The sequence below is a fragment of the Amia ocellicauda genome, chromosome 20 (genome assembly GCF_036373705.1).
Source record: "Amia ocellicauda isolate fAmiCal2 chromosome 20, fAmiCal2.hap1, whole genome shotgun sequence".
Classification (NCBI taxonomy): Eukaryota; Metazoa; Chordata; class Actinopteri; order Amiiformes; family Amiidae; genus Amia; species Amia ocellicauda.
Window position 1 is genome coordinate 9,884,689 of NC_089869.1, and position 25,520 is coordinate 9,910,208.

Here is a 25,520-nt window from a genome sequence, read left to right on the forward strand (position 1 = left end):
ATTTTACATACATTAAAAATGACATTGACATTAATGAAAAACGACAGGAAGATTGATGCACTTACTTTGAGTCCTCTGGAAAAGCTTATCTGTGTGTCTAACCACAAAGAAGTATACAACAAAGCAAATAAATGTACACAGATGATATATGGCAAGCTATCGTGGAGGAGCTGGGCATGAATGGTACCGCTTGATATAGCTCGAATTCTAGGAAGTGGGTAAACGCAGTGAAAAAACAGAAATGTGGCTTACTTTATTTACAAAGGTTTGCACTTTCAAATAAACAGTATAACGTTGAACCATGCACTGTGTTTGTGTCTGAGGTCTAGTTTTTGTGCGATAAAATGTTTTAAAGAAACCATGGCATAGCTTGTGAGAATCACACCAGTGCAAGAAGGGGACAGACTGTATCTGGTGCAGTTTTAACAGATACAATGTGCAATGTTCTTGACGGACAACTTTTCGGATGACGGACTACAGATGACTTATCGGATCCAGTGTGCAATGGCCTTTAGCCTGCGTTTTGCATATTCTGCTGCTGGGGACACTGATGAGTAATGATTTTACTGCTCCTTGTGTTGTAGGTGGCCGCCATCACCATATGTTTACTATTGCTCCCCTGCTGTATTGATGGATTTGTAGTATTGAAGTGTATTGGGGCTTCCTGCATTATCAGTAGAATATCAGGACTGTGTGAAGTAAGTATATCAATGTACGTCTGCACCAAGTTACATTGACACAATTTTAATTTGTGTTAAGACTCTTGAGAAATAATGAGAAAATAATATAAAAAGATGAAGATTTATAGATAGCTGGGAAGCCTGAAGCTAAGATAGTATTTGTAATCAATATATTAGTTGAAATCTAGGGGGTTTGAGGCAAGAAATATATTAAAAAAAACAACAAAAAAAAGGCCCTTTCATCTCAATTTGCGAACTTGCGGCATTGTTTTTCTGCAGCACCCAAGGAGAATGCCAACCATTTGGGATTGCTTTCAGCGCAGTCCTTTGCTATTTAAAGCCTTCTTATTATGTCACTGTCAATGTCAATTGCTAGGCGACAGGCTGCCTATGTAACCAAGCACCACTCCCACTCAGTTCACGCTCACAACTGCTCTTGTGCTGTGGAGCAGCTTCGCTACCCACTCTCTTCTTCAAGCGCTGAAAGGAAAGTGTTCCGCAGAGGCAGATATATGTAACTCTCAGGCTGGTTTGATGTACATCCAATATGTGTATAGCTGCATATCTAGAAAAGTTTTGTGTTACAGAAAATGTTTGAAGTATTAAAAGTATTTGTTCAGGCCAAACGCAAGTCTCAAGAATGTGAAAAAATACCTTAATGTACATTAAAAATCATATATTAAAATACCTTGAGCTAAACTGTGAAAGTTCAGTGTGTAGAACCTATTTTGTACCCAATGAAATATTTGTGCAGGACCTATTTTTTTGTTTTGAATCACTTTGCTAAATATAATCTTTTTAAATCATAATTGGCAGAGAATTTGGTTGAGCTTGTACTGTACGGCCTGAGAAAAAATAAGTATATAGTCATCATCACTTTAACAATAATTATTTGGTAAAATACATTTCCCACATTACAATCAAACTGTTGACTGGGCTAAAAGAAAATGATTTTCAAAAGCCAATAAGCCAACACTATGGCAGACAATGAGGCAGGGATGTTACAGTGTGCTAATATTTGGACTGAAGAGTGGAATAGGCTTTCCAAAGATCTGTAGTCTTGATCATATATTTTGTATATTTGTGTGTGTCTGTGTAACTAATATATATATATATATATATATATATATATGTGTGTGTGTGTGTGTGTATAATCTATATATGATTTATTTTTCATGGAAATAGGGGGGAGTACAGATGAGAAACAAATCTCAAAGACCACTAAAATGTACTTTGTTTAAAATACTGCCCCATAAAAGGCATAAAAGACCTTTCCTACATTAGGTACTTTCCACCAGACTCATATTTAACTGGGCATTCCAAATTGTTGTGATAAGATGCCTCCCCTTCAAATATCATATTTTGTCGAATGCTACATGTCCACACCTTCGCATCATTCCTCCATTATAGATTAACGGAAGACTTTTTAAAAAGCCCACCAACACAAGAAAATGTTCGACCACTTAATGGGTCATTAATTCACACCCACGAAAAGTCTGAGAGCAACGTTAAATGACATTGACTGTAAGGTTGCTATGTAGAGGAAACTGTGGTGGGCAAGACACTTTCCGCTGTTATCTTACACAAGAGTGACATATGCCGCGTGCTTAGAAAAGAAAGTATAAATACAGAGCATTGCACACTTCACTGGGTGGCTTCCGTGTGTTCATCACAAAAGGGATTGTAGTCAACAAAACCCCAGCAATCCAGATTAGCAGCGTCCTGGCCTATACTCTCCAAGAGCAGAGAACGGTTTTCCTTGAGAGCGAGGGTGAGTACATTTAATATTTCATATTGTTTTGTGGTAATATTCAAAATCCTTTTTAAAATCACAAATGGTGACTTATTAATGCATGTAGTAAATTACACAAATGAACCCCCTTCCTGCCTTGGCTATGTTCTATGTAAAAGATGCCTGCCTGGTAAAAACAGTATTTATTTTGAAAGGTAAAGAATAAGAGTTCAATTGTATGTGTTAACATACCATAACATCTGTCCTTTAGCTACTCCATATTTACGAGAGAAAAAAATGAACTTGGTCTGGCGTGAGGTGGTTTCCACATCTGTGTATGTTTTTCTTCTATGGTTGACTGAGTAAAGCCATGTTACAATAACAAGCAAGATCAGAATAACAGTTTGGTACTGAAAACACGTTTTGAAAATCTATATATACACCCTATAGACCACTGAATCACATGATACATTTGTCATCTCGTACAAACAACATGAAATATACATAAAGAGGTATGTTTTCTGTCTCAAAATATATATTACCTATATGATATTATCTAGTCTTTCCAAAATAAATGATCTGAATAATTTTTGTTTTATAGATGTTGAGATTTGTGTTGCTATATTATTCTTTTGAATTTTATTAGTTAAAAAACCAACAACATAAAATTTATTTACATTCTAAAAACATTGACTGACTCTTTTCTCCAGTGTGTTTCTTTGCTTTGAATTCAAGTATGACTACCCTGGGGATTTTGTATTGGAGATGACCTTTTAGTGAAAGCAAAGATGTCATAGACAGGACATGAAATTGGCCTTAAATTCAGACTTGGTTGTCATCATAAAAGCTCTAAAAACAGTCACATAGTCCTCAGACTTTTACAGGTTGAGACAATAGTTTGGTATTGAGTCAACACCTTACACAGACATCACTACATGCTACATAGTGTATTTTATATATCAAAATACTGACTGAGTTTCCGTCTCAGGACAGTAAACCTAAATACTGCAGTCGGCTAACAAATAATTGGTTTTGGAGAAGGTATTGACAAACAATTAACAAAGGCCTCCTAGTGGGAAGTGGCACTTCCCCCAAGACTAACTTTTTTCTGACAAATGAAGCAACATATGGCACCCTCAGATAAAACACTGTGCACTAATTGTAGTTTCTCTGCAGAGTTGGTTCTAAACATGGCTTTAGCACATCCATGAGTCACGGGATCAGGAACATATGTACAGATTAGAGGAGGGAATCCCATACATATGTAGACTCCAATACCAGAATGGTGCTGTTTAGAGAGAAATCTGAATAAAACTGTGTATGCTAGACATTTTGAAACTTCAAAAAACAATGGTAACTTTTCAGCCCCAAAACAATCACCCGACAAGTTCTAACTTTGATACACAAGTTGTATAGCTGTTAACACAATAACAGACAACTCTTCCTAGCCAAACCTTTTGTTCACAAATCTGCTAGTCAGTAGTCTGGCCGATGTAATGTCAAACTTGTTTTTCCAGTGTGATACACTCAGCCAGGAATCTGCTCACCTGATTGCACCTGTCTGTTGTAGAATAGTACCTGCCGGCAGTTTTCTTCTGTGTTGTTTTAAAACTCTGCTTATGTACGTTTCTCTCGTTTAAAAAAACTTGATCTGTGTTTCCCCCCCAAAATGTCCCTTTTTCTTCATCTACCCTTAATTTAAGCATCATTCTTGAGGATGAGCTAGATCTGTCCTTTCTTTTTCCTTCTTCCCTTACTTAAAAACAAAATATACATGGTTTTCAATTATTTTTTATTTTTTTACCTACTTGGATCATTACATTTTCTTGTCTGCTTGGGAAATCTAAACACAAGACTGGTAAAAATGACTACTTTTTTTTAATACTCCTGAATTTGGGGATCTATCTGTCTATCTTGCAGTTGATGACCGTAAATTGGAAACAACAGTTATTTGGTTGTATATTTTCAGAGTTACATCCAACGTTGACCAAACACAAATATCACCAGCAAAATGTGTCCAGTCTATGACCTCCCTAGCCTGAATAGAATTTATATTACTATGCTGTGAGGGAAAGAAACATATGTGACTTGCATATGTGTTGACTATATTTGTGTCTATATGCGTGTGTGAGTGAGTTTGATATTGCCTGCACACATGTGCAAGTTTTGGTTGAAAACATTTAGTCACTAACAAGGCATATGCCAAGCTCAATGAGGAGAGCTGACCGGTGGAGATATTGTGATTGGGGATTTCTGGTAGTAGATCTGAGGAGGTATAGAGATCCTGTCAGAGCGGATTACAGAGGCATGAACATGCGAAACCAAAGGGTTAAAAACAAAAGCACTGGAAGTCAATCCCTCACAACGCAGGAGCCGCAGCGATGGCAAGACGCGCGTTTGCTCCTCTGATTGCGCTCAGATTATAAGGATGCATTTGTATTTTATGTGAAGGATTATTGCTTGTGGGAGAAGCGTGTATGCGTTTTCATAGGACTGCATTTCACATACGCCAGGTAAGAGACTCATCTCGCAACTTTACCCAGTTTACGACAAAGCGGTAAACGAATAATGATGTGGTGAGATTAAGAAAAGGCGAATTCATAATCTGATATTGAGGTATTTGTAAACGCATTCGCAATCGAGATTAGAAACCTCGTATATGTTTAAGTGCACTTCCATCGTTTTCTGCAATGCACGGCTCTCAGGACCAACTACATAGGCAAAAGTTTGTTCATCTAATTGTGTTATTTTCTCGGTGGTTTACATGGATATAACCAATTATTTTAAAACAGGCTCTGGTAAATATTTCCCCATGGGGATTGATTTGAATCTGTCTGTATCTCTCCCTCTAACCTTAAGCAATTGAATAGGTATAGAGTTACATCTGTAATTTTGTATGACCATAAAACTGCCAATGATTGTAAAAGCCATACATTGAAAATGTGGCAGCTGTCTCCATGACATTTCAACTCTGCTTTAAAGTTTTGAAGATTGCTGTGTATTTATCTTTACTAAGTATACAATTGTAGCCTATATATATTTATTCATATAGTTAAAATGTATCAGCAAACACTGGTAATATGCAAATGACAATCCTGTTGTTGTTTAAAATGCTTCTGTATAAACAGTATACCTGAAATAATACATACAGTCCCTTATTTATTTCACCCGTTGAAGTCATGGGGGCACACCTGATGCCTTGCAGTACAGGCTGCAGTTTTAGATCAATATCAGAGCAGCCAGGGATGCAAATCATTACACTCAGTCAATGAGGTTGTGAAGTAATATTTAAAACTATGCACTGTGCTTAACTGCATTATGCTTTGCTTCTTCTTCAGGAAAACATGAATAATTGGGGCGAAAGCTGTCATTCCTTTGGTTTGTCTAATATACGTCATAAGTAGTTGGGTGATGTGTGTCATCACTGTTCATGGGCAGTACAACTATAGAGAGAAACACACCTTTGCTTAGAGCAACTAGTTAGAACAGCAAATGATGATGAATTATCATGCGTAATATTTCTTTTTAGTTCAGTCTATTTTTGATACCCTATAGCTTAAGCCAACAGTGACGCATTATATGTGGGCAACATCCCAGATCAGGTAACTGCAATTAGACTCGCCTTGAAAGGAAGAATGGTAGTGATCAGTTTTTCAGTATTATTACTGCTAGAATAGACTGTTTCTGAAATGGGTCTGGACGCTTCATTCTACTTCAATTCTTCCAGTACCGAGTGAAGCTGACTGGTTTGTAAGTATGGTAGGTGCCAGTTTTGCCAAGCTTGCATGCATCACAATATACTAAAATGAGTATATAGCCACTCTCATAGCGTGCTCATGTCATCTTATCTGAGTGAATCTAAAAGTTTGCTTTCATTGGTTAGGTCCATCTGCATGGGTGTGACTAATAAGGTGGAAAGTCAAAACTAGTGGTGAAAAACTATATTGTAAGTGAAGAAAAACAAAAGGTTTTGTTATGTTTTGGCATTGGCTTATCAATAGAACCCAGCAAAAGAGAAACTATTAAAAAGTAACAAACCTTAATCTACCCAGTAAACTTTCTCCCCATTTCACCAGCATTCATTATGTAAACTCTGACTTCTCGTGGTGACATTTCTTTAAGAAAAAGGATTATATGACTATTCCTATTTAACAAAATAGACTTGTTTAAATATATGGGATAGGAATATTTATCCTAATGCAAAAGAAAGAGACACAAAAAGCATTAGGTTTTTAGACCAGCCTGCATTAGACCAAACTGATGAAGTGTGTGTTGATATCGTGCCAAGGATTAACTCCAGTTCACCTCTACTTTGACACCATGTCTCCAACAGAATACACTGAACACGTTTGTTGGCATGATTTTCCTGTTCATGCATGTTTCACACACAGCCTTGGGTCTCAACGTGCTTCTCCGTACCATTCAACCCTCAGGAGATGCCAGTGTTCTCTCTCCAGCATGCAAAGTAAATGACAATAATTAATCAGTCATGCCATTCCCTTTATTTCCAGAATTTAAATACTTGATTTTCATACTGAAAGCATTTGACATAACCTTTAAAACAGACTATTACTAGGCTTTAAGATGCAATCCAACCGGCGAACAGTATTTTATGTATTGGTTTGTTTTATTTTATCTTCTGTAGACATTGACACAGCCAGTGAAGATAAAACGCTTGTTGTCATGTTTTCCCCTTGTGCTGGGTTAGCTGGCTTCAAACGAAACATAAAAATGGAAAGTGCTTGTCATTTTCCTGAACCATACATTCTGGACTTCAGATTTACACACCGTATTTGCAAAACAGAAATAATACTAATAGTACTCCTTTTAATGATTAAATTACATTTTATGATTAACCACATAGGGATTGATAGATCTTGGTAGATCTGCAGACAGACATCAAAACTGCCTAATGTAGAGTTTATGTATCCCCCTATATGAGAGATGGACTTTTCCTTTGAGCAAAAGCATTTCACATGGTCCTGTACTACAGTTTTTTAAAGCTACTTTATTCTGATCAAACAAATGCATGAGTTAGGAATGCATGGGTGGCCTCTCAGTGCACACTACTGTATAATTCAGCATCACCTGCGTATTGGAAACATAATTGCCGACTTTGATTTGTTAACCATAGCAGACTGCGACTGAGCTATATCCCATGTTTTCAGTAACCTGTTTGGCACGGCTTTCTTTTGGCAGCTCGTTTCTGTGGCCTCGGCCCCTGACGCAGCAGCGCACTGGCGGAGGGCTGGGCTCCTCTCCATGCGGCCGTACAGAAACCCACCACGGGGGGCTGGACGTGACTTGGTTTCTTTGTAAACTAGTTTTGCCTGCCTTTACTTTGAGTTAGCGGGAAGCTCTCATACACAGACAAGCGTGGAGAATCGCTCTTGGTTGCTTTTTTTTTTTTTGTTAAGCAGATTATTAGGATTAAACCCGTGCAACAACTTTGTTTTCTGCACCTCCCGCGCCGAAGCACCATGCGGGTAAGGCTGCTGTGTTTGTCTGCATGCTTTAATGTTATCCTCAATGCACAACATTTAAAGGACGGTGGTCAACACAAAGTAGAGACAGGGGCGTTTTGGAAGTGCACTGATCAGTAAGGAAAAGGTGGGTTGAGCCCCCCATTTGGGAAAACGTGTTTGTTACTAGTGTGTGTGCGGTTTCTTCAATTCAGTTCTATTGATTGATTGGTTGATTGAAGAGTGCCATATGAAGGGCACTGGGGGACACCTCTCATTTTATTGCCCTCTATTATCCATGCATTTTAAACAAAAACATTTGCATACATTTGCAACGTTGTACATGCATGCATATTTTTTAAAAAAGCGACCTGCAACCGGAGCCTGTCTCCTGCAGGGTCCATATCAGCATGCCAAACCAGATCCTCCTCTGCAGAGCAGTACGAATGAAAGGGTCCACAATGGGTTGATCAGGTCATTGTTTTTTTTTTTTAAAGTAACACTATCGGTATGACTTTAAAACGTGCAGGCTTACTCAGCATTTAAGAATTCATGACTAACTTAAATAATTGATTTATCTTTTACTATCCAGTGCAAAATAATTAATGAAGTATAATATTGATTTATTATTCATGCTGGTTGGCCGCAGATCATGTGAGCATCCTGGCACATACATATGTTCTTCATTCAGCAACTGTAACACAAGTCCCTAATGTAAGATGATCATATTTTAGTATTAGTGGGAGGCTAAAAATTACTTTCTAGAAGTTAAGACTGGGAATTTAAGCATGGAATTATACTTGTAATCTCTATAAAGATTAGAACAGGGCTATATCTTTTTTAATGTAAGATTGTGTGTGTATATATGTGTATAATATGTATGTGTGTGTTAGGGAGAGAGAGGTAGGGAGGGAAGGAGCTATAACATCTAATTTTGATGTGATTTACACAGGGTTAATGTTAAATGCCATGACATCCACAAAGGCTAACAGGCTTATGTAACAGTTGAGAAAATCACATTCTTATCAAAACGGGAAATTATGATTAAAGATCATCCCGCTGGGACGGGGCAGGAAGGAACACATTAACTCAGTAGCAGGTGGAGTGTGATTTCCAATTCACTGGACATGTAAAGAAACACTACATGTTCCCGGATTTGTCTGTCAAAATGACTGCCACTGACTACTTTATAGTTTAAAGTTATTCCTGCTAGGAATCACTATGTTATAGCATAGTCTTAAGTCATAGCATTGTGATTAAAGGACATCTAGGTTTTATTATTGAAATGCAATTAATGGTGTCCTGTCATTGTCCCCATTTTGCAATGCTTTTTCTGTACTGTAGCAATCAACTCCTGAAGACTTCTGCAGATGGATGTCTTTTCTAATTTCTAGTTCCTCTGTCAATTTAATGTGCCTAATCGACAGCTGTTTCTGGTCATAATCTTAAATGATCTGAACCTTGCAAGAAGCCTTCTTGATAGATGTATGAAACAACTTGTTTACAAAAATAAATAGTCAAACAACTTATTTATATTTTACTAAATGGTAACTAGATTACTACCGTTCCAAAGAAAATCCTTGTTTGCTTAACACTTTAAACTGAGGCACTGACATTTACTTACAAACCAAATATACTGCCAGTCTGTTTATTAAGAGTTTTGATGTTGGCAATAAATCTTTTTTTTTTTTTTTGTCGGACATATTAGTGGCACTATTGGTTATGTTTGGGGGCAATTAATACGGTATAAAAAATACACGTTAAAACATCTCAATAGCGGAGAATCAAATCCTGAGCAGAAAAAAGACTGAAAAATGGTCACGTTCAGTCTATTTCCCAAGTCAAATCCAGTTGAAAAAAAACTGCAGTTTCATAGTGACACTCTTTCGAAATGCTTCCTAACATATCTGTTGTTTGGTACATATCTTCACCATTTCTTCACATTTGTGTCATCAAGCACATGGCTTGGTTATTTCCTGACAACCGTGTAGCATTTTGTCGTTACATTATTAGCAATATGGATCAGCCGTAGTCAAATGTCTGTGCCTTAAATGTGTCAGATACGCCTGGTCCTCTTAATGTAAAGGACCTGCGGCTTTCTCTAAGCCATTGAGCTCAAGTGGATAACGGTCAACATGGGGAATGACCACTGGGTTTTATTGGCTATACTTGCCCTGTAAGAGTCCCTTTGGTGATCTGACACTAATCAGGCCAAGCCGATTCTCTACACTAAGCCAATTTAGTAGGTCTCTGCCGGCCCACAGATAGAACTGTAATTCTACCACCTGGAATTTACCCAGGAATGTCCTGGACAAAAGGTACCTATAGGCAATGTACTGTTTCCTGGTTAAATAGTACCCAAGAAATACAGTATGTACTTGCTTAGGTCTTGTAAAACTGGTGGTGTGTCGGGGGGAGTTCAATGGTATTAATTATCTGCAACAACTTAAAATTATAAGACACACTGTGCTCTGAAGTTCATGAAAGGATTGCTGGGTTATTTTAGTCTCTTATAGCTGTCACTATTTCTTGAGCTTTTTCGTCACGTCTTACAGTAGTTTTCTGTGACCTATGTTATGTAACCATAGCCGTTATTATTATTTGTTTTTAAAATCATTATTTGCAGAGGGTGGACAATGTCTCAACAGTATTTAGTAAAGCCAACTTTTGCTTGCAACTGCACATATGTGGTCCACAAAATCTGCAGGCTGTGTTTGAAAAAAGACTGCTGAGCTCAGATGGGACGCGTTTCAAACGCGATGGATGGGGCGGAATATGTGTAATTTGGGAAAGGGTGTGGGATGTCGTTAGCCTGTGGTACAGAAGGTTAGTGAACTGTAATGGCAATACTGACCGAATGCCAAAGTTAACTGCTAAGCACTCTCAGCTGTAAGGAGATAAGGACTGCATAGTAGATCTGTGCCAAAACTCTCAAAACCTCTAAAAATGCGCAGGACTCCTCTGAAACATTGTGTTCTCAGTGTGTTGGGAACATTGACAAAGCAGAGTTCAGTGTTTGATTTGTTAGCCAGCATATTGGACCTTGCCTCAGTGGTTCCCAACATGGGGGTTGTGACCCCATTTGCAGCGTGCGTGCGGGGTCGCAGCGTATAGAAACAGGGTCACAAAAAGTGTTTTTTTGTTTAATGTTTTTTTCCCCTGTTATTTTCTAAATATAAAATGGAACTTATGATAACATTATTTTAAACACCTTAAATTGGACGTATAAACCACTTTGATGTACATTATATATCAATATTCATGATAAAAAACATGCAGAAAGTATTTAGGGAATCAAGAGACAAATTTGATCGCGTTTGAATAGGGTACAGAGTATTAAGTTGGAAAGCCTTGCCTCCATGCTCAAGGAATATGTATCATAGTAAAATTCACAAAACCTTTTGGTTTGGTGGTTTTGTTACCACTATGTGTTACAGAGTGTAGAAACAGGGGAAAACATACTGCTTGTAACCGTTTCACTTTCACTACTAGTTTAAAAACCATATGTTTATCTGTAGCAAAGCATTTACTTGTGTAATTAGTACTATAACATGTTCAGTATGGGAAAAAAAACACTACTGTGTTCAGCATATAGGTGCTCAACCAGCATTTTAAAGTATTTTAATATGACTTTGTATGTTATTAGTGGAAAACCTAAGTTACGCCTAAGCTGATTTGATACTTTGGATAGGAAGTGTCTTAATAGGAAGGGGGAACCAAAATATAAACTGAAACAAACTGAACAGTTGAACTTATTTATCCTAATGCTGAGAGATTGTGCTTTTTTAAGTAAAAATCTGGGTGGTTTCCAGTAGTATGTATTTGAGTTTCAAAGGGGTTTCAACATATTTATGGGAAAACACCTAAGACTCAAATAATATGTCCAATATCAGGAACTAAAAAAGGACTTCTGCATAAACATGCTGATGGTGTTATTCTTGTAATAACTTTGATAATTGAGTGATTTAATGCCTGACTAAACAGTGTATTATTTGAACCCATCTCTTATGTGATATAACAATGTAAATGTTGACTTTGTGACTAATATATGTAAATTGTGTCCTCACACCGAGTGATTTATAATGTGTACAAACAAAAGTCCTGTTTTGTAATTACATAATACATATTCATTGCTGTTTTTCCTCTGGTTCACAAAAACCCTGAACAGTTAAAAACATAACCCACAATCCTTTGGAAAAAGCTTAATACGTAATCTAGTATTGGATGTATTCTACTTCCACAGGAGACTATGCCCCAGACAGCACTCTTTCCAAGTATGCTTGGCTCAGAGTGTAGTGGACAAGTGCAGGCTGATATGAAGGACAGGGTTGTGGATCTCACTTTCCAAGATGGGAGTCTGGTTTCGGGGTCTCTGGAGGCACTAATTGAACGACTGGTGCCAACGTTGGACTATTACCCTGATGTAAGTCTCTATCTCTCTCTCTGTCTCTCTCTCTCTTTCTCATTGCCCTTGATGTAGTGTCAAAGGTCTACCCAAACAAAAGAGTTAAGTGAGGGACCTCTTTACTTAGGGGTTAAATCCTAACTGAAATGTTTGAAGCCTAAATGTATATCTGCACTTTAAATAAGTGATCAAAAAGTGGGTAGAGGTTTACATTTCTAGGGATGGAGTAGGTTTGGGCTTCAGTGGACACTGGACTTCTTATCAGCTATGATACATTATGTTCTTTGGTAACACTAGCCTGTATGTTTTTTTCTTTTGTAGAAAGGCTGAAGTTAGTGTTAGTGTTAAAGAAAATATATGAAGCATGTTCATAAAAGCTTCTGGGCCCTTTTCCAGCTTTCTTCGTTTTTTTTTTTTTGTTCTCCCACCAACCTGCAGTTCTCTTAATACTCTCTTTAGAACTTAATGTATTAAGGATCTACTCCTACTCCTTTTTTTTCTGTAAATGGGATGCAGTTTTTTTCTTTTCATTTTTGGTTTGGGGTTTTGCTTTTTGAAGTTTCAAATTCCTAGTTTTTCCTAGGCTGACCCCATGTGTGTGTAGATTGAAAATAGCCATCCCTAATTCCAGCAAAAGCATTTTTAAACCTTGTTAACCTAATTAGCTGATGGTGCTTAAAAACTATACCCTTAAATCACTTTTTTAAACGCATACATTTCTATGTTCTTGAGTTACTGCCTTTGTGGTGCTGTGAGATACAGCAAGAGCCATCCGTCTCTGTCAATTTGTGATCAGGAGTTACTTCCAATGTTTGTGGTCTCCAATCCCAGTTCCAGAGAGCCCCAGTTCTTCAAGTTTAATAGCTGTTTTCAATCAGTGGCTAAGCATTAAGTTAATCTTGAGATATAAAGCTAGTAATTGGTTCACTTAAGTAACTAAGAGTTCAACTGTAATGAAATCCAGATGAGCCTTTAACTCACCAAGACCAGCTTAGTTGGAATAAAACCCAGATGATTATTGAACTCACCAGAACCAGAACTGCGCACATTTGACATAACTGGAGTCTCCTTTAGGCCATATTATACCAGTGTCCATCAGATATAAAGCGCTCTCTTTAATGAACCTAATTGTAACAGATTCATCACTGAGCCACATAAGAATGGGGACATTTAAGGTCAACCAACCATGACCAAAACATTAGAACTGCTATCACCGGTGCAAGAATGTCACATTTTTGGGATGTTGTAATTATCAGTGAGTTTCCCTCGATTACCCAATGAAGTGAGACCTTGCTAGTGAGATTTATGGGGAATACTTAATTGTTACAGCAAATATCAAGTTTAGCAAGAGTGAGTAACCATCTGAGGTCCCTTCACTTTCGTATTGACATGTACGGTTTGTGATGTTGATGTTAAAACTTGATAGTTCTGAAACTAGTCATGCCACATGTGGCTGCAGGAACTGAATCTCGTGCTTTTATACTGCTGTGGTTGTGGGATGTGGACTTTTCAAACATTTCCCAAACTATTACACACACACAAACAGAAAAAAAAAAAGTCCACAAGTGAAACAGTGTCTTTGACTGCACTGTTGGCTCTGCTTAAACATTACAACACCCCTTCCTTCATTACTTGTAAAGTCAACCGATGTATATGTCTTTAAGTAGTGTCTTGGCAACTGTCAAAATGTAGGAGAAGAATCTAAAACTCCCCTTTAAGATAGAAGGTCCATTGTGTTTCAGCCAAAGTGTGGGGCAGTTCACAGTTGAAAACATAGCTGCTCTTTTCATAAGACTGTACTTGGGTAGCAAATGCACGAGTTACGTAACTATTTTTTTAGCGGCTGTTGGTGAAACCCAAACTTCACACATGTTTGAGCTTTGTATTTGTTTACTAATTGACTTTCTTGTAAAAGCAATTCTACAGAAACATACTATTTATTTATTCTTATGTTAGCTTTGCTGAATAACCTTTGAGGAAACCAAAATAATTACCGATGTCGATTCCTTTGATTGTGTTTTACAGTAATCATGGTTTGTCTGTTTCTTTTAAATGCAAAAACATCAACATACCTGAACAGATTTTTCCACAGGTGCGTAGGAGTGATTCATTGAATGAAACAAAGAAAGTTCTCTCCCTTTGTGACTTTCTAGTAAAAGTGCATTTGAAAATCAGAGTTGAGCGTACTTTTGTTTGATGTGATTTGTCTTTCTTCATTTTCCACTTGTCACTCCAAATTCAGCTAACCTTTATAATTGAAATTATCTCTCAGAGAATACAATTTCCCCCAAACCATATTGTAGACAACTCAACAAACAGAGCAGCTTCTATCGACTTCATCTCCATTGTTCTTATTATGGAAGTTTTAACTGACTTTACTTTCTCCCCTCCCTCAGCGGACATATATTTTTACCTTCCTGCTGAGCACCAGGGTCTTCATTCATCCCTCAGACCTATTGGCCAAGGTGGGACAGATATGCCTGAAACAGAAACAGCAGCTGGAAATGGGTGCAGAGACTGACAAGGTGAGGCCTGTGTGAATGATGTACATGGTAGACCACATATCTTCAGGGGCTGACCACAAATTTGTCATCAAATATTTAACAAAACTATTTGTTGATGTTCTGTCGTCCAATTAAATATTTGCAGTCAAATAATGTGCCTCGGTTTAAGCCTGGAAACTCAGTGGCCTTCCAAATTCAAACTGGAAAGATTCATATTGCATCTTCCCTTAAGTAAGTGTACCAGTCCCTAAACTAGAGAGGGGTTGAGATCTCCCTTCATTTGTTCGGATATCATAGATAAAACGGAGAGCTTTTTTTATGTCACTTTACCCAGTATGGACTGGCTTACTTCCAAAACATGAAGTCACCCCTTGTAGTGAACTGCATTTATCCTGGTATATTTGACATTAGACCCAAAAAACCCAAATGCAAAACACATGCTGTTGTGACAGTCTTGTGACCATGTTTGTCACGTCTGAGGGTTGTATTACGTAATCAATGCATACTTCACATTTTTGTCCTCCAAAGTGCTGCAACCATGCCAGGCAGTCTGCATTTCCACATAACATACCACACGACACCTTTGCAGTTAAAAGCCTAAGTTCTCCAGAAATTCTGCAAAAAAAACCATTTTTAATATTGCCCTATGGGAGAATTTAGAAATAGAATTTAGAAAGATTTTCCATAGAATATAATTTGTATGCTCTGTATTTTACATTCAATACAATTTAGAGAAGATTTAGTTCCTGTAATGGTTAGTTGCATGGGCAAAATTCATAACTAGCAACCATTAAAAAAATAAATAATGCATCATCCACAATATTAAGTATCGGGGAAAATGTAAGTGATTTTAAGTTACTCCCAAATGAACTAATAGCCTGCCCTTGTTTACTTTGCAGAGGCTGCTAAAATATAAAAAGAGGGAGTCTAAATGTTTTGCTGCTTAGCAACCACACATTCTGTTTCTGAAACCTATCAGCTTGGCACCTTCCACCACTGTTATTTCTCAGAAATCAGATGAAAGAGCATTTTATAGGTGTTTGAAGCATACGCAGTGTTTTAGCACAGCTAGCACTCAGAGACTACCTCAGATTTCCGGAGAGCGCATAGAGAAGAGAAGTGCAGATTTCTTCTTAGGATACGCTTGATCAACAGTTTGTTTTGGTGTCCATGATGGCTTCTGAGTGTAACTAGGCTGCATTTGTAGTTATCTAGTGCACCGAGTTTGACATCATTGCAGAAGCATTCTGTGTCATGGTGTTTTCAACGCGAGCAGAAGGTCACTCTAATCTTTAGTGGTGGTACAAAAGCAGCATCTTATCTATGACTGTTACTTGCTCTTTTTTAAATTTATTAAAGGTTACACATTGCTATACCCCGTCTCTGATGTGTGCTCTTACACGTGTTGGTCTGCGTCCTGTGCTGAAATGTGCTCTCCTAGTGTTGCTAGGATACTAAACTTCCACTCTTTACTCATCAGAAATGTGTATCTCGGCACAAAAACCTGTACAGCAAAATATACTTTTGATGTTTCGTTTTTTTATATATAAACTGTAGAATTTTCTCAAGTCAGGTGTGTAAATAAACAAAACTGTTTTCAAAGTATGCCATTTTAAACACCAGGGTCTGCAAATTGCCTCCGGGGATGAATGCACCTGTGCTCACGTATTGCTTCCTCTTATTTAGAACACAGTGCTTCCTATATTATTATTTTGTTGCTTGTTAAAATGCAGAACATAACATAAAGTACATCTGTTCTTAAACTGCCTCATGAGTCACTCAAATTGAGATTGACCTCTATATCGCACGTTCATTTTTGAGATGTTTGACAGATAAACAAAATAGCAATTGAGGTGTAAGCTGATGCAAATGGCTATGTAAATGTCTCCCTTTGCCTTCTTTTTGTTTGCAGGTCAAGCTGAAGCTGTTTTCAGCCAAAATTGTCCAACTTCTACAAGAATGGACTGAAACTTTCCCCTGTGACTTTCAAGACAGAGTTGCCAGAAAAGAGCTGAAGGACATAGCATGGAAGATCTGTCACTGTGATGAGGTTTGTAGGAAACATTTCTCGGTCTTTTTGTTTGTAATGACCTCCGTAAATTGTGGCTATGACACTGTCTTTATATTTAGCACATTTTAAAGACCGGAGCCTTAACTTGGGAGAAATATGGATGTGTGAAAATGATTTTCGATAGTCGAGTTTTGAATTCAAATACGCAAGATTGTGGTAAATGTCTGCAATTCTGAACATTAAAAGAATGCATTTCTTTCTTGCCTAATTCAAAATGTCACAATCTAGTATTTTGCATAATAGTTCCTGAGTTCTAACGGACAACTACGCATAACTAGTGCTTAGAATATCAGCCTTAATTCCATTTTAATCCATTTGAATTTTGCATTTGAAAAGATAGGATGTGCAAATGTTTGTCCACAATGGTTTCCTTGTTTCTTACATACATACTCTTTAATCCTGGCATGAGTTTATTATTTTGCATAATTTAAATCATACCTGCACCACTTTGTGGCACTTTATATGTGTGCTTAATTTGTAACTGAATGATTGATAAGAAACCCAAGAATTTCCCTTTCTAACTGTAGCTGTTTAGGTATGTGTGTGTATATATATATATATATATATATAATAGTTGTATATATTGTAAAGTATCTTAAATGTTCTTTTATCAGGTAAAATATACATACAACTATACATCTTAAACATCAAGCTTAAATGTAGCAGTTTTTTTTACTGATGCCAACATAAACATAAAGAACAACGGAACAAAAAAACGTCATGCCCTATTTTTATTGTTTTTAGGGAAATTCGACCATTAAAAAGAGTCTGAATCACATGATGGAGGGTCTGGATGAAGCGCTGTCCAGTCGAGAGCAGCACAAGGAGACGCGAGGGCAGATCGCTCCGGTGCTCTCTGAGAAAGGCACGCTCCTCAAAGCCAAGTCCCAGTCGGCCCACAAGGACATCCTCAGTGTGTGCGGCGACGCCCTGGTTTTGGCCCAGCAGCTCAGTCACGTCGAGCTGGTGAGTGACGGACGCAGACACGCCTTATCCCCTTCCTGCTGCAGGCCTTGGCCGGAGTACAAGGCTCTGGCTGCAGGAACGATGCCGGCACGTTCACTCCCGGGATTTAGCTCCTCCACACCCTGACTGATGTGATCTGGATGACAGTTCCAAGTGACAAGGGATACTTTTCTATACTCCACCCTTGGGCAGCACAACATAAATATAACTGTTAACCAATGGATGTCAAACACGTAGTTCTCAAAAGAGGAGATGTGTGAAGCGACTGTGCTTTGAATGATGCGAAACAGTTTCAATTTCTCCTTTTTGTTGGCTCAAATTAATTCTCCAGCCAGACAGTGAACGCCCAGGCCTGTCCTATCTTTGATGTTATAACTGACTTTGCATTGTATTTTTCATAATTCAATCTAGACCTTTTTACAATATACACTTGTTCTAATAAATCTATATCAGAACATGCTTGGCAGAACAGAAATGGGGATATTATACCTGAAATTTAACTCCAACCAATCATTGGTGCCCGTCAGGCAGATTCCATTCTGCTGTGGAGCAGGCAATTACAAACTCTTTGTACTTCGGATTTAATTATCTTTTACCCTCTAGTTAACTTTGCTTTATCCCTCACGAACAAATAATAACAAGACTTTATCCATAGGAGAGAATACGAAATATCTATCCCGAAGACCTGCTACATCTGTGCATTCACACTGGGAATACAGATAACCATAAGGTAAAGCCAAAACCTCTCCCTCTGCATTTATGTGGGTAAATAATTAGTACACGATTCCCTTATGCATATCTCCTTAAACTGCTTGTAACGATAATTGGATTTAATTTACAGTGTGACAAGGGTTCTGTAGACATGAAAAAGAAAATCTTACATTCTGACTAGATGGTATAAAAGGCTTTTTCCTACTTCTGTTTAGCTCATCAATTAATGTGTTCCAATTGCAGATGGTTTTAAAATGCAATTAAATACATTTTAATAAAACGTGGTCCTGACAAAAACTTTTATAGATGCGTAACATGCTTTAGCTGTAAACACTTACAGGGTACAGGATTATTGTTTTGAACTTTGGCTACTCAAACCTGTCTTTCCGATAATTATCAGAAGTCTTGCGTGAGTCATTCATTGATCTTTTAAGCATCTCTCACATTTCCTTGTATCAATGCTTTTCTAAGAGAAAGTTGTTTACTAAAATGTTCCTGCCATAATCCTGTCACGGAAGCGTCTGAATGGTGTTGTCCATCATATAATTGAAAGAAATGATCATAATTATGAGACTGTGATGTATTGTGGGGGGGGGTTGTTTCAGTCACATCTTAAATTATATTCTCGTTTGTCTGTGTTTCAGTGCTGCGATAACAAGAAGAGACAAAATCTGGAAGCTTACGACAACTGGTTTAACCAGCTAAGCACTCTGGTAGCTACAGAAATATGTCGGGTATGTGAAATGTAATGTGTCAGCCAGTGTGAAGCAATGTCCGTCTAAAACTATCTGTAATTTGCATTTAAACCTGGCCCATATCCCATTAGAACTGTTTGTATGGCCGATCTGTTATTTTACTGCAAGAAGACGTGCTTTTTGACTGACTACCAACTGACTTTGGTATATGGAAGTTGAGGCCTCTACAAATTTACTTTGCAATGTGTTTTCTAGATGGTTATTATTTGTTGTGATGCTCTATGCTAGTTATTGATGGGTATATTGAAGATTTGATAATAATTAGGCTATGTGCAGCTTGTATATTAAAAATACTAGCTCTAAGACATGTTCCTTACACTTTCTGGGTTTGCATTTAATCGTGTTGTTCTTGCATGGCCAAAAACAAATCCAGGTCAAGTATCTGTTTACATTACTTAGCCTATTCCTCTTGTGCAAGTTTGCATGGAAATTAGTATCTAATACAAGCATTCCCAGTAGACTATAAAATGTATATATACAGCCAACTGCTATGCAAAGAGCAGAGTACCATGTTACTGAAGGGACAAGGATGAAGAGAGGACATGTCATTATGCAATAGTGGACATGGAGTGCAGAATAACAGACTACAGGAACATCTTGTACATGTTATCTCCTTTCTCAGTCAACATTAGAGGCCTTTAAAGAACTGATTTACATGCCTCATTGCATTATTATTTATTCACTTCTAATATTTTTATTCCCTCAGGTCGTTAAGAAAAAACAGAGGACTCGAGTTGTGGAGTTTTTTATTGATGTGGCACGAGAATGCTTCAACATTGGCAACTTTAACTCCCTGATGGCCATCATATGTAAGAATTTATTTATTTGCTTTGATATTTAAAAAAAGGACTACAAGCAGTTCTAGTGACAAAGGAAGCTGCATGTTTGTGTTCTCAGGGTAGTCAAATTCACAGACCTTCCCAGAATGTGAGATGTGTTGAAATTGGGCCTGGACAAAATGGTACCGTATAGATATTGTCTGAGCAGGATTCGGCCCACTCCATATGCCCTCCATTGACTCGACCCGCTGAGTGAAAGCAATGTGAGATTTGAGCACATTTCAACACAAGACACTTTGATATCTGGTTCCCCTAGTTGTGTGAGAAATAAGGAGTGGGAGTTTGCATGAGACACTTTTTCTTTCCTTTTATTTTCTTCTGTTTTTTCATTTTCATCATGAAGCATTTTTTATTTTTTCAGCTGGGATGAATCTTAGTCCAGTTGCTCGGTTAAAGAAAACCTGGTCCAAAGTGAAAACTGCCAAATTTGACATATTGGAGGTAAAGCATCTCAATAAGAATGATAATTTCCACAGTTTTCTTTAAACAAACATATATAAATTCATCCAGATTGAAGGGATTTATTTTTACTATAAGAAATCATTCTATTAACTGTCCATGAAAGAAAGCAAGCAAGCAGGCAGGCAGTATTCTTTTTATATGCAACGTACACACTACTGTGTATTAAAAACCCTTTGCTGTTGAGTAGTATAGTGACACACTTTGGGAGATTATGATTATATATTTAAAAAAGATCATCAGTCATAAAACTATTCAAACCTGTACGTGAGAGCCCAATTATCAGTGATTTTCAGGAACAAAAAGTAATGCATTTCATAAATCACTATTTTCATAAGATGTCATATTCTGAGTCGATTTTTTTTTAATATTCAAAATGCAATTCCTACATGTTTTGTTTTTGGGCTGACACACTTTGAACTATACTTACTTCTGTGTTTATTTTCTTACAGCGTTACATGGACCCATCCAGCAATTTTTGCAATTACCGCACTGCCCTGCAGGGGGCAGCACAGCAGTCCAGGGCAGCTCACAGCCGCAGTAATAAGATCGTTATTCCCGTCTACAACCTGTTCGTCAAAGACATCTACTTCCTGAACAAGATGCATCCTGACCGGTTGCCCAATGGACACGTTAATTTCAAGGTAGCTATTAAATGATGATGAAAATACAAACATAGGTTCTTGTTAGTGTTGGATAATTATGGAAATGATAGGGCTGGTTCCACATACCAGGATTAGACTAGTCTTTGAGTATTCAGCAGTATTTTAGGCTAGTCCAAACCCAGTGCTAATTGAGGTCTGTGAAACCAGCTGACAAACTGTTGTGAAAGTTATATTAGTAGTTTCAAAACAGTTTCTTTCCATTTCTATTAGAAAATTAATGTTTTTACAAACTACATAAATAATTGTATTGTTTGTGAAGTGTGGCATTGTCCTACTTAAAATATTTGTGGTTATGCCTTGGCTTTATTAAACATTAAAATGGATATATACATTTATGGAAATCTATCTATGTAACTAAAAAGACACCTAGAAAAAAAATATGTTCTCTATATTTAGACTTACCTTCCAGTCACACTAAATGTACAGCCTATGTGCTAACCTTGAAGGAATTTTCTTTGTTCAGTCTACTTAATACACAGCCTCATCTCTCAGAGGGCCCTGTTTCTGTGATTTCACGTTGTCTCTTGTTTGCCCTGTCAGTTGTAATTATGAATGTATTTGACAAACCTTTTTGTTCTGTTTGGCATTACAGAAATTTTGGGAGCTCTCACGCCAGATCAGTGACTTCATGACGTGGAAGGCCATCGAGTGTCCATTTGAAATAAACAAGAGAGTGCAGAACTACCTTCTCACTGCTCCCATTTACACGGAGGAAGGTGAGAAAAGGACACAGTGTTTTTTACCGAATTGTGACTAATCTGCAGGAGTAGGTGTAACAGATGTAACCACTTGAAAAAGAGGGAGAATGGATTGACTGAAACCTGTCTTCCAACAGTGTCTCTCAGTTGCACTTTAAAATGAGGTAAAAGAGAAACAATATGTTACAAATGTTCAAAGAGAAGTTATGCAATATTAATATTTAACCAGATAACTTTTTAGATGTTTGTCTTTTAAGCCAAACTTCTTTAACCTTCATCCTGACCTTTGTACACTCACATGGCTCTTGCCATTTAACTTCTTGCTCTAATATTAATAATCGTTATTATTTGTTTTAAAAGCAGTACATTGTCTGGTTCACTTAAAACAAATTATCTGCATGTCATGCTTGTACTTATTTTTATTTTTTCCTCTTTTGGGTCATGACTGCTTTAGATCTTTCTTATCTGAATGTTTGTTTTCTGTTCTTTTCCAGCTCTGTACATTGCTTCTTTTGAGAGCGAAGGACCAGAGAACCACAGAGAGAAGGACAGCTTAAAAACACTCAGGTAGGCATGCTATCTTGTTCAAACCCTTTTTAGGCCAAAAATCCCCATAAGCAGTATTTATTTTTAAACCAATATTAGCATAGTAGATTTCCAAAAGTCTCATGCACCATCCTCCAATTATTCTCTTCTGTGATGTCATGTTAAAATGATCATTTAATTTGATAGAATGATCTAATCTAGAACATTATGCCCTGGAATAAGGCACTGTATATATATTATTTTAATTATTATTCTAATGCCAGTAAAATATGTAGAATTTATATGCTTTGACAAAATAACAAATTACATCCCAACAATGTTAGTTTGTAGTATCACTAGCTGTATATAGGCTTAGCTTTATTAACAGCACAGGGGGAAATGAGTTACCCAAACATGTCACAAATTCAGGAGGGTGGTTCATATCAGAAACCTATATTGGCCTGAACTCTATCAAAACCACCTGTCATGTATTTAGTGCTAACCTTAGAATATACTTATCTTATTATGTGTGTAATGGCTGGAAACACGATCGTTGAGTCACATTTCCTTCTAGTGCTCAGTTTCCTGTTCATTGTTGCTAGGCGACAGCTCAAACTCCTCTACATACTTAAATAAAATAAACCCACAGTGTGTCCTGTAGAAAGGCAACTTAAATTTGTGTGTGTGTGTGTATACATTATATACATATATCTATAATGGTGTGGGTGATCTTCTTTTATCTACCTTACTTGATGCTAGTATCTGGGGGAGTAGTGCATAGTTACCAGCAGTAGAGGATGTCAGATTAATTGATGATAGTGTCACAAAAGCCCGCACATTCCTGCTGTGTGTTTTGGTATATAACTGTAATTCAGCAACAAATTGCAGAAAACATTAATTTTGACTGCTAAGCCATTCACTTTCCAAATCCTGTAGCGTATGTATGCGTGTCTGGTTTCGTGGAAGGGCAGAAAAGCAGAACAAATTTAAATTTGATTGAAATATCCTTCTCAGCCAAACACTGCCCCATCTCAAATAGATACAAAACAAACATTTCTATAATAACCTTGCCTTATTTAAGAAACTGATGGTCTTGTCTATACTATACATTAGTGATTAACTCACTATGACAACATGACTTTAAACCACTACTTTATAGGTACTAATGTTTTTTTGTTTTTTTTGTTTCAGGGCAATGTTGAACAGGGTCTGAACATGGGAAACAAAAGCTTGCTCATCAGTAAATTACTTTTTAGTCAGCAATGGAGCCTTGATCTCACTGGTTGAGATTTGTTTTTGTACATTATGAAATATGTATATATTTTTTTTGCTTGGAAAGGTAAAGGCACAAATCAGAAGTTTGCTCTTTTTTTTACGAAGCAAGGGGCAGCGCCCTGGTGATGGAGATTATGACAGTTTTGCACTTGATTTGTCAGGAGGGGAACAATTCCTTGACATACAAAACCTTCTTTACCTGCCTTTGAAGAAGAAGGTCCCTACATATGAGTTGATCTGCTTTTTCAGTTTTCTGGAATCATCCTGGAAACATTTGAATAGTGTCATCATTATTAGGACCTCTTAATTTATGGAACTATTAGCTGATAATATTGAAAGAATTGGGTGACAACATTACAGAGCACCCACAACCAAAGCTAAAGACATACAGTACGATCTAATCCAACATAGTGCTCTTAAACAAAGCTTTCACCTGTGTGGTGATGAAAACGGCCATGATTACTTACGATGAAGTCTTGAAATTCAGCTGTGCTGCCTGCCGATGTGACGCGAAATACTGGAACTCCAGAAATAGATGGGAACTTTGTAAACCAAGAGGGAAAACACTGCATTGTGTTAAACTGACATATAATTGACATTTGCTAAAGATTACTCAATTGACTGCTATAGAATGGTAATACCTCATGAAGTACAGCCAGCTACAGTGTGTTTTTGTTAATGAAGTAGGGATTTCTGATCAAGTACTTTTGTTCTTATTTTGTAGATACATTAATAAGAGGTGTCCAGCACTATCAGGTTTACTTTTATTGTAAGCATGTTCAATATTACCACTGATATTAGCAGGGTAAACCGCAATGTTGAGCAGTGACATGTTACTTTGAAAATGAGCCTGCTGTTTTGAACATTCAATATGTGTATTTGTTGTACTTTCACCAAACAGTATCTGAAATTGCTAAGTAACTCAAAATGTGTTCTGCTATCTGAGCAATACAATATTTTTTGCATTTGGGCTGTATGTTTGTTGTTCATTTTCTTCTTTGTTCCTGATGAATGGACTTTAACCAAAGAAATCTTGCATTTGGCCTGCATCACATACTAACCACAAGAGCATTTCTATTTGCATTTTGCATTGATGTGCCAAACACACCAGCGAAACTGACTTTCACACTTAAACTGTAAGCGTCACATTTGCAAAATTGAAGTATTTGCACTTTCCACGGCAGCTGCCAATATGGTTTCTTAACTTCAGTCCCTATGCTTCGAGACACTTCTCAACTGCATCACTCAGAAAACCAACACCATTTTAAATAAGTGTATATACAAAAATATATGGGAATAATAATTTAAAAAAAAACATCTTGCATTCCCAGTTTGACTCATCTAAAACTCACACCTATAAGATGCAACCAGTCCACCTTTTCCACAGAGTGAATTGGTTATGCAAACAAGAAAATCCATACATCTCTTGAAGAGCAGTAGTAAACAGTGACCTCTAGTGTTAGGTCTGAAAAGCCATTGCACTAATTATAGGGTAGATCTGATTTACATCTTTGCTCTCCTGCTTTGCAGTTGAATCTGTATTTGATTATTATATACTCGTTAACCTCCAAAATGTGCATAACACAACACTTACCATGTTCCCAATGACTGTAGTCAAAGTTGCATAACAGGTCTTGTGGCGTACACCTATGAAGGAAACAAACAGCTGGTGAGACAATCGGTAAGGAAGTAAATGCACAGAATATCTATTAAAACTCACATAAACCATTCTATCACATACATTAAAAGATGGAAGACTAGCATTTCATAAGC

At 37.3% G+C, this 25,520-nt stretch overlaps 1 protein-coding gene across 3 annotated transcripts; it reads left to right on the forward strand.

The window, feature by feature from the left end:
- The first annotated feature begins 2,301 nt into the window (after positions 1 to 2,301).
- Positions 2,302 to 24,717, forward strand: LOC136715718 (ras-GEF domain-containing family member 1A). Of its 3 annotated transcripts, none has more exons than XM_066693087.1 (13): positions 2,302 to 2,451; positions 12,118 to 12,297; positions 14,676 to 14,804; positions 16,696 to 16,833; positions 17,599 to 17,820; positions 18,476 to 18,550; positions 19,176 to 19,265; positions 19,993 to 20,095; positions 20,487 to 20,566; positions 21,037 to 21,228; positions 21,842 to 21,965; positions 22,442 to 22,514; positions 23,664 to 24,717. In XM_066693087.1, the coding sequence occupies exons 2-13, from the start codon at positions 12,124 to 12,126 to the stop codon at positions 23,683 to 23,685; spliced, it is 1,422 nt and encodes a 473-aa protein (XP_066549184.1). In that variant the 5' UTR covers positions 2,302 to 2,451; positions 12,118 to 12,123; the 3' UTR covers positions 23,686 to 24,717. The 3 variants fall into 3 exon arrangements, with proteins under 3 accessions (XP_066549184.1, XP_066549182.1, XP_066549183.1); XM_066693085.1 differs by lacking the exon at positions 2,302 to 2,451 and adding an exon at positions 4,764 to 4,925; XM_066693086.1 differs by lacking the exon at positions 2,302 to 2,451 and adding an exon at positions 7,665 to 7,898.
- Positions 24,718 to 25,520: the final 803 nt, after the last annotated feature.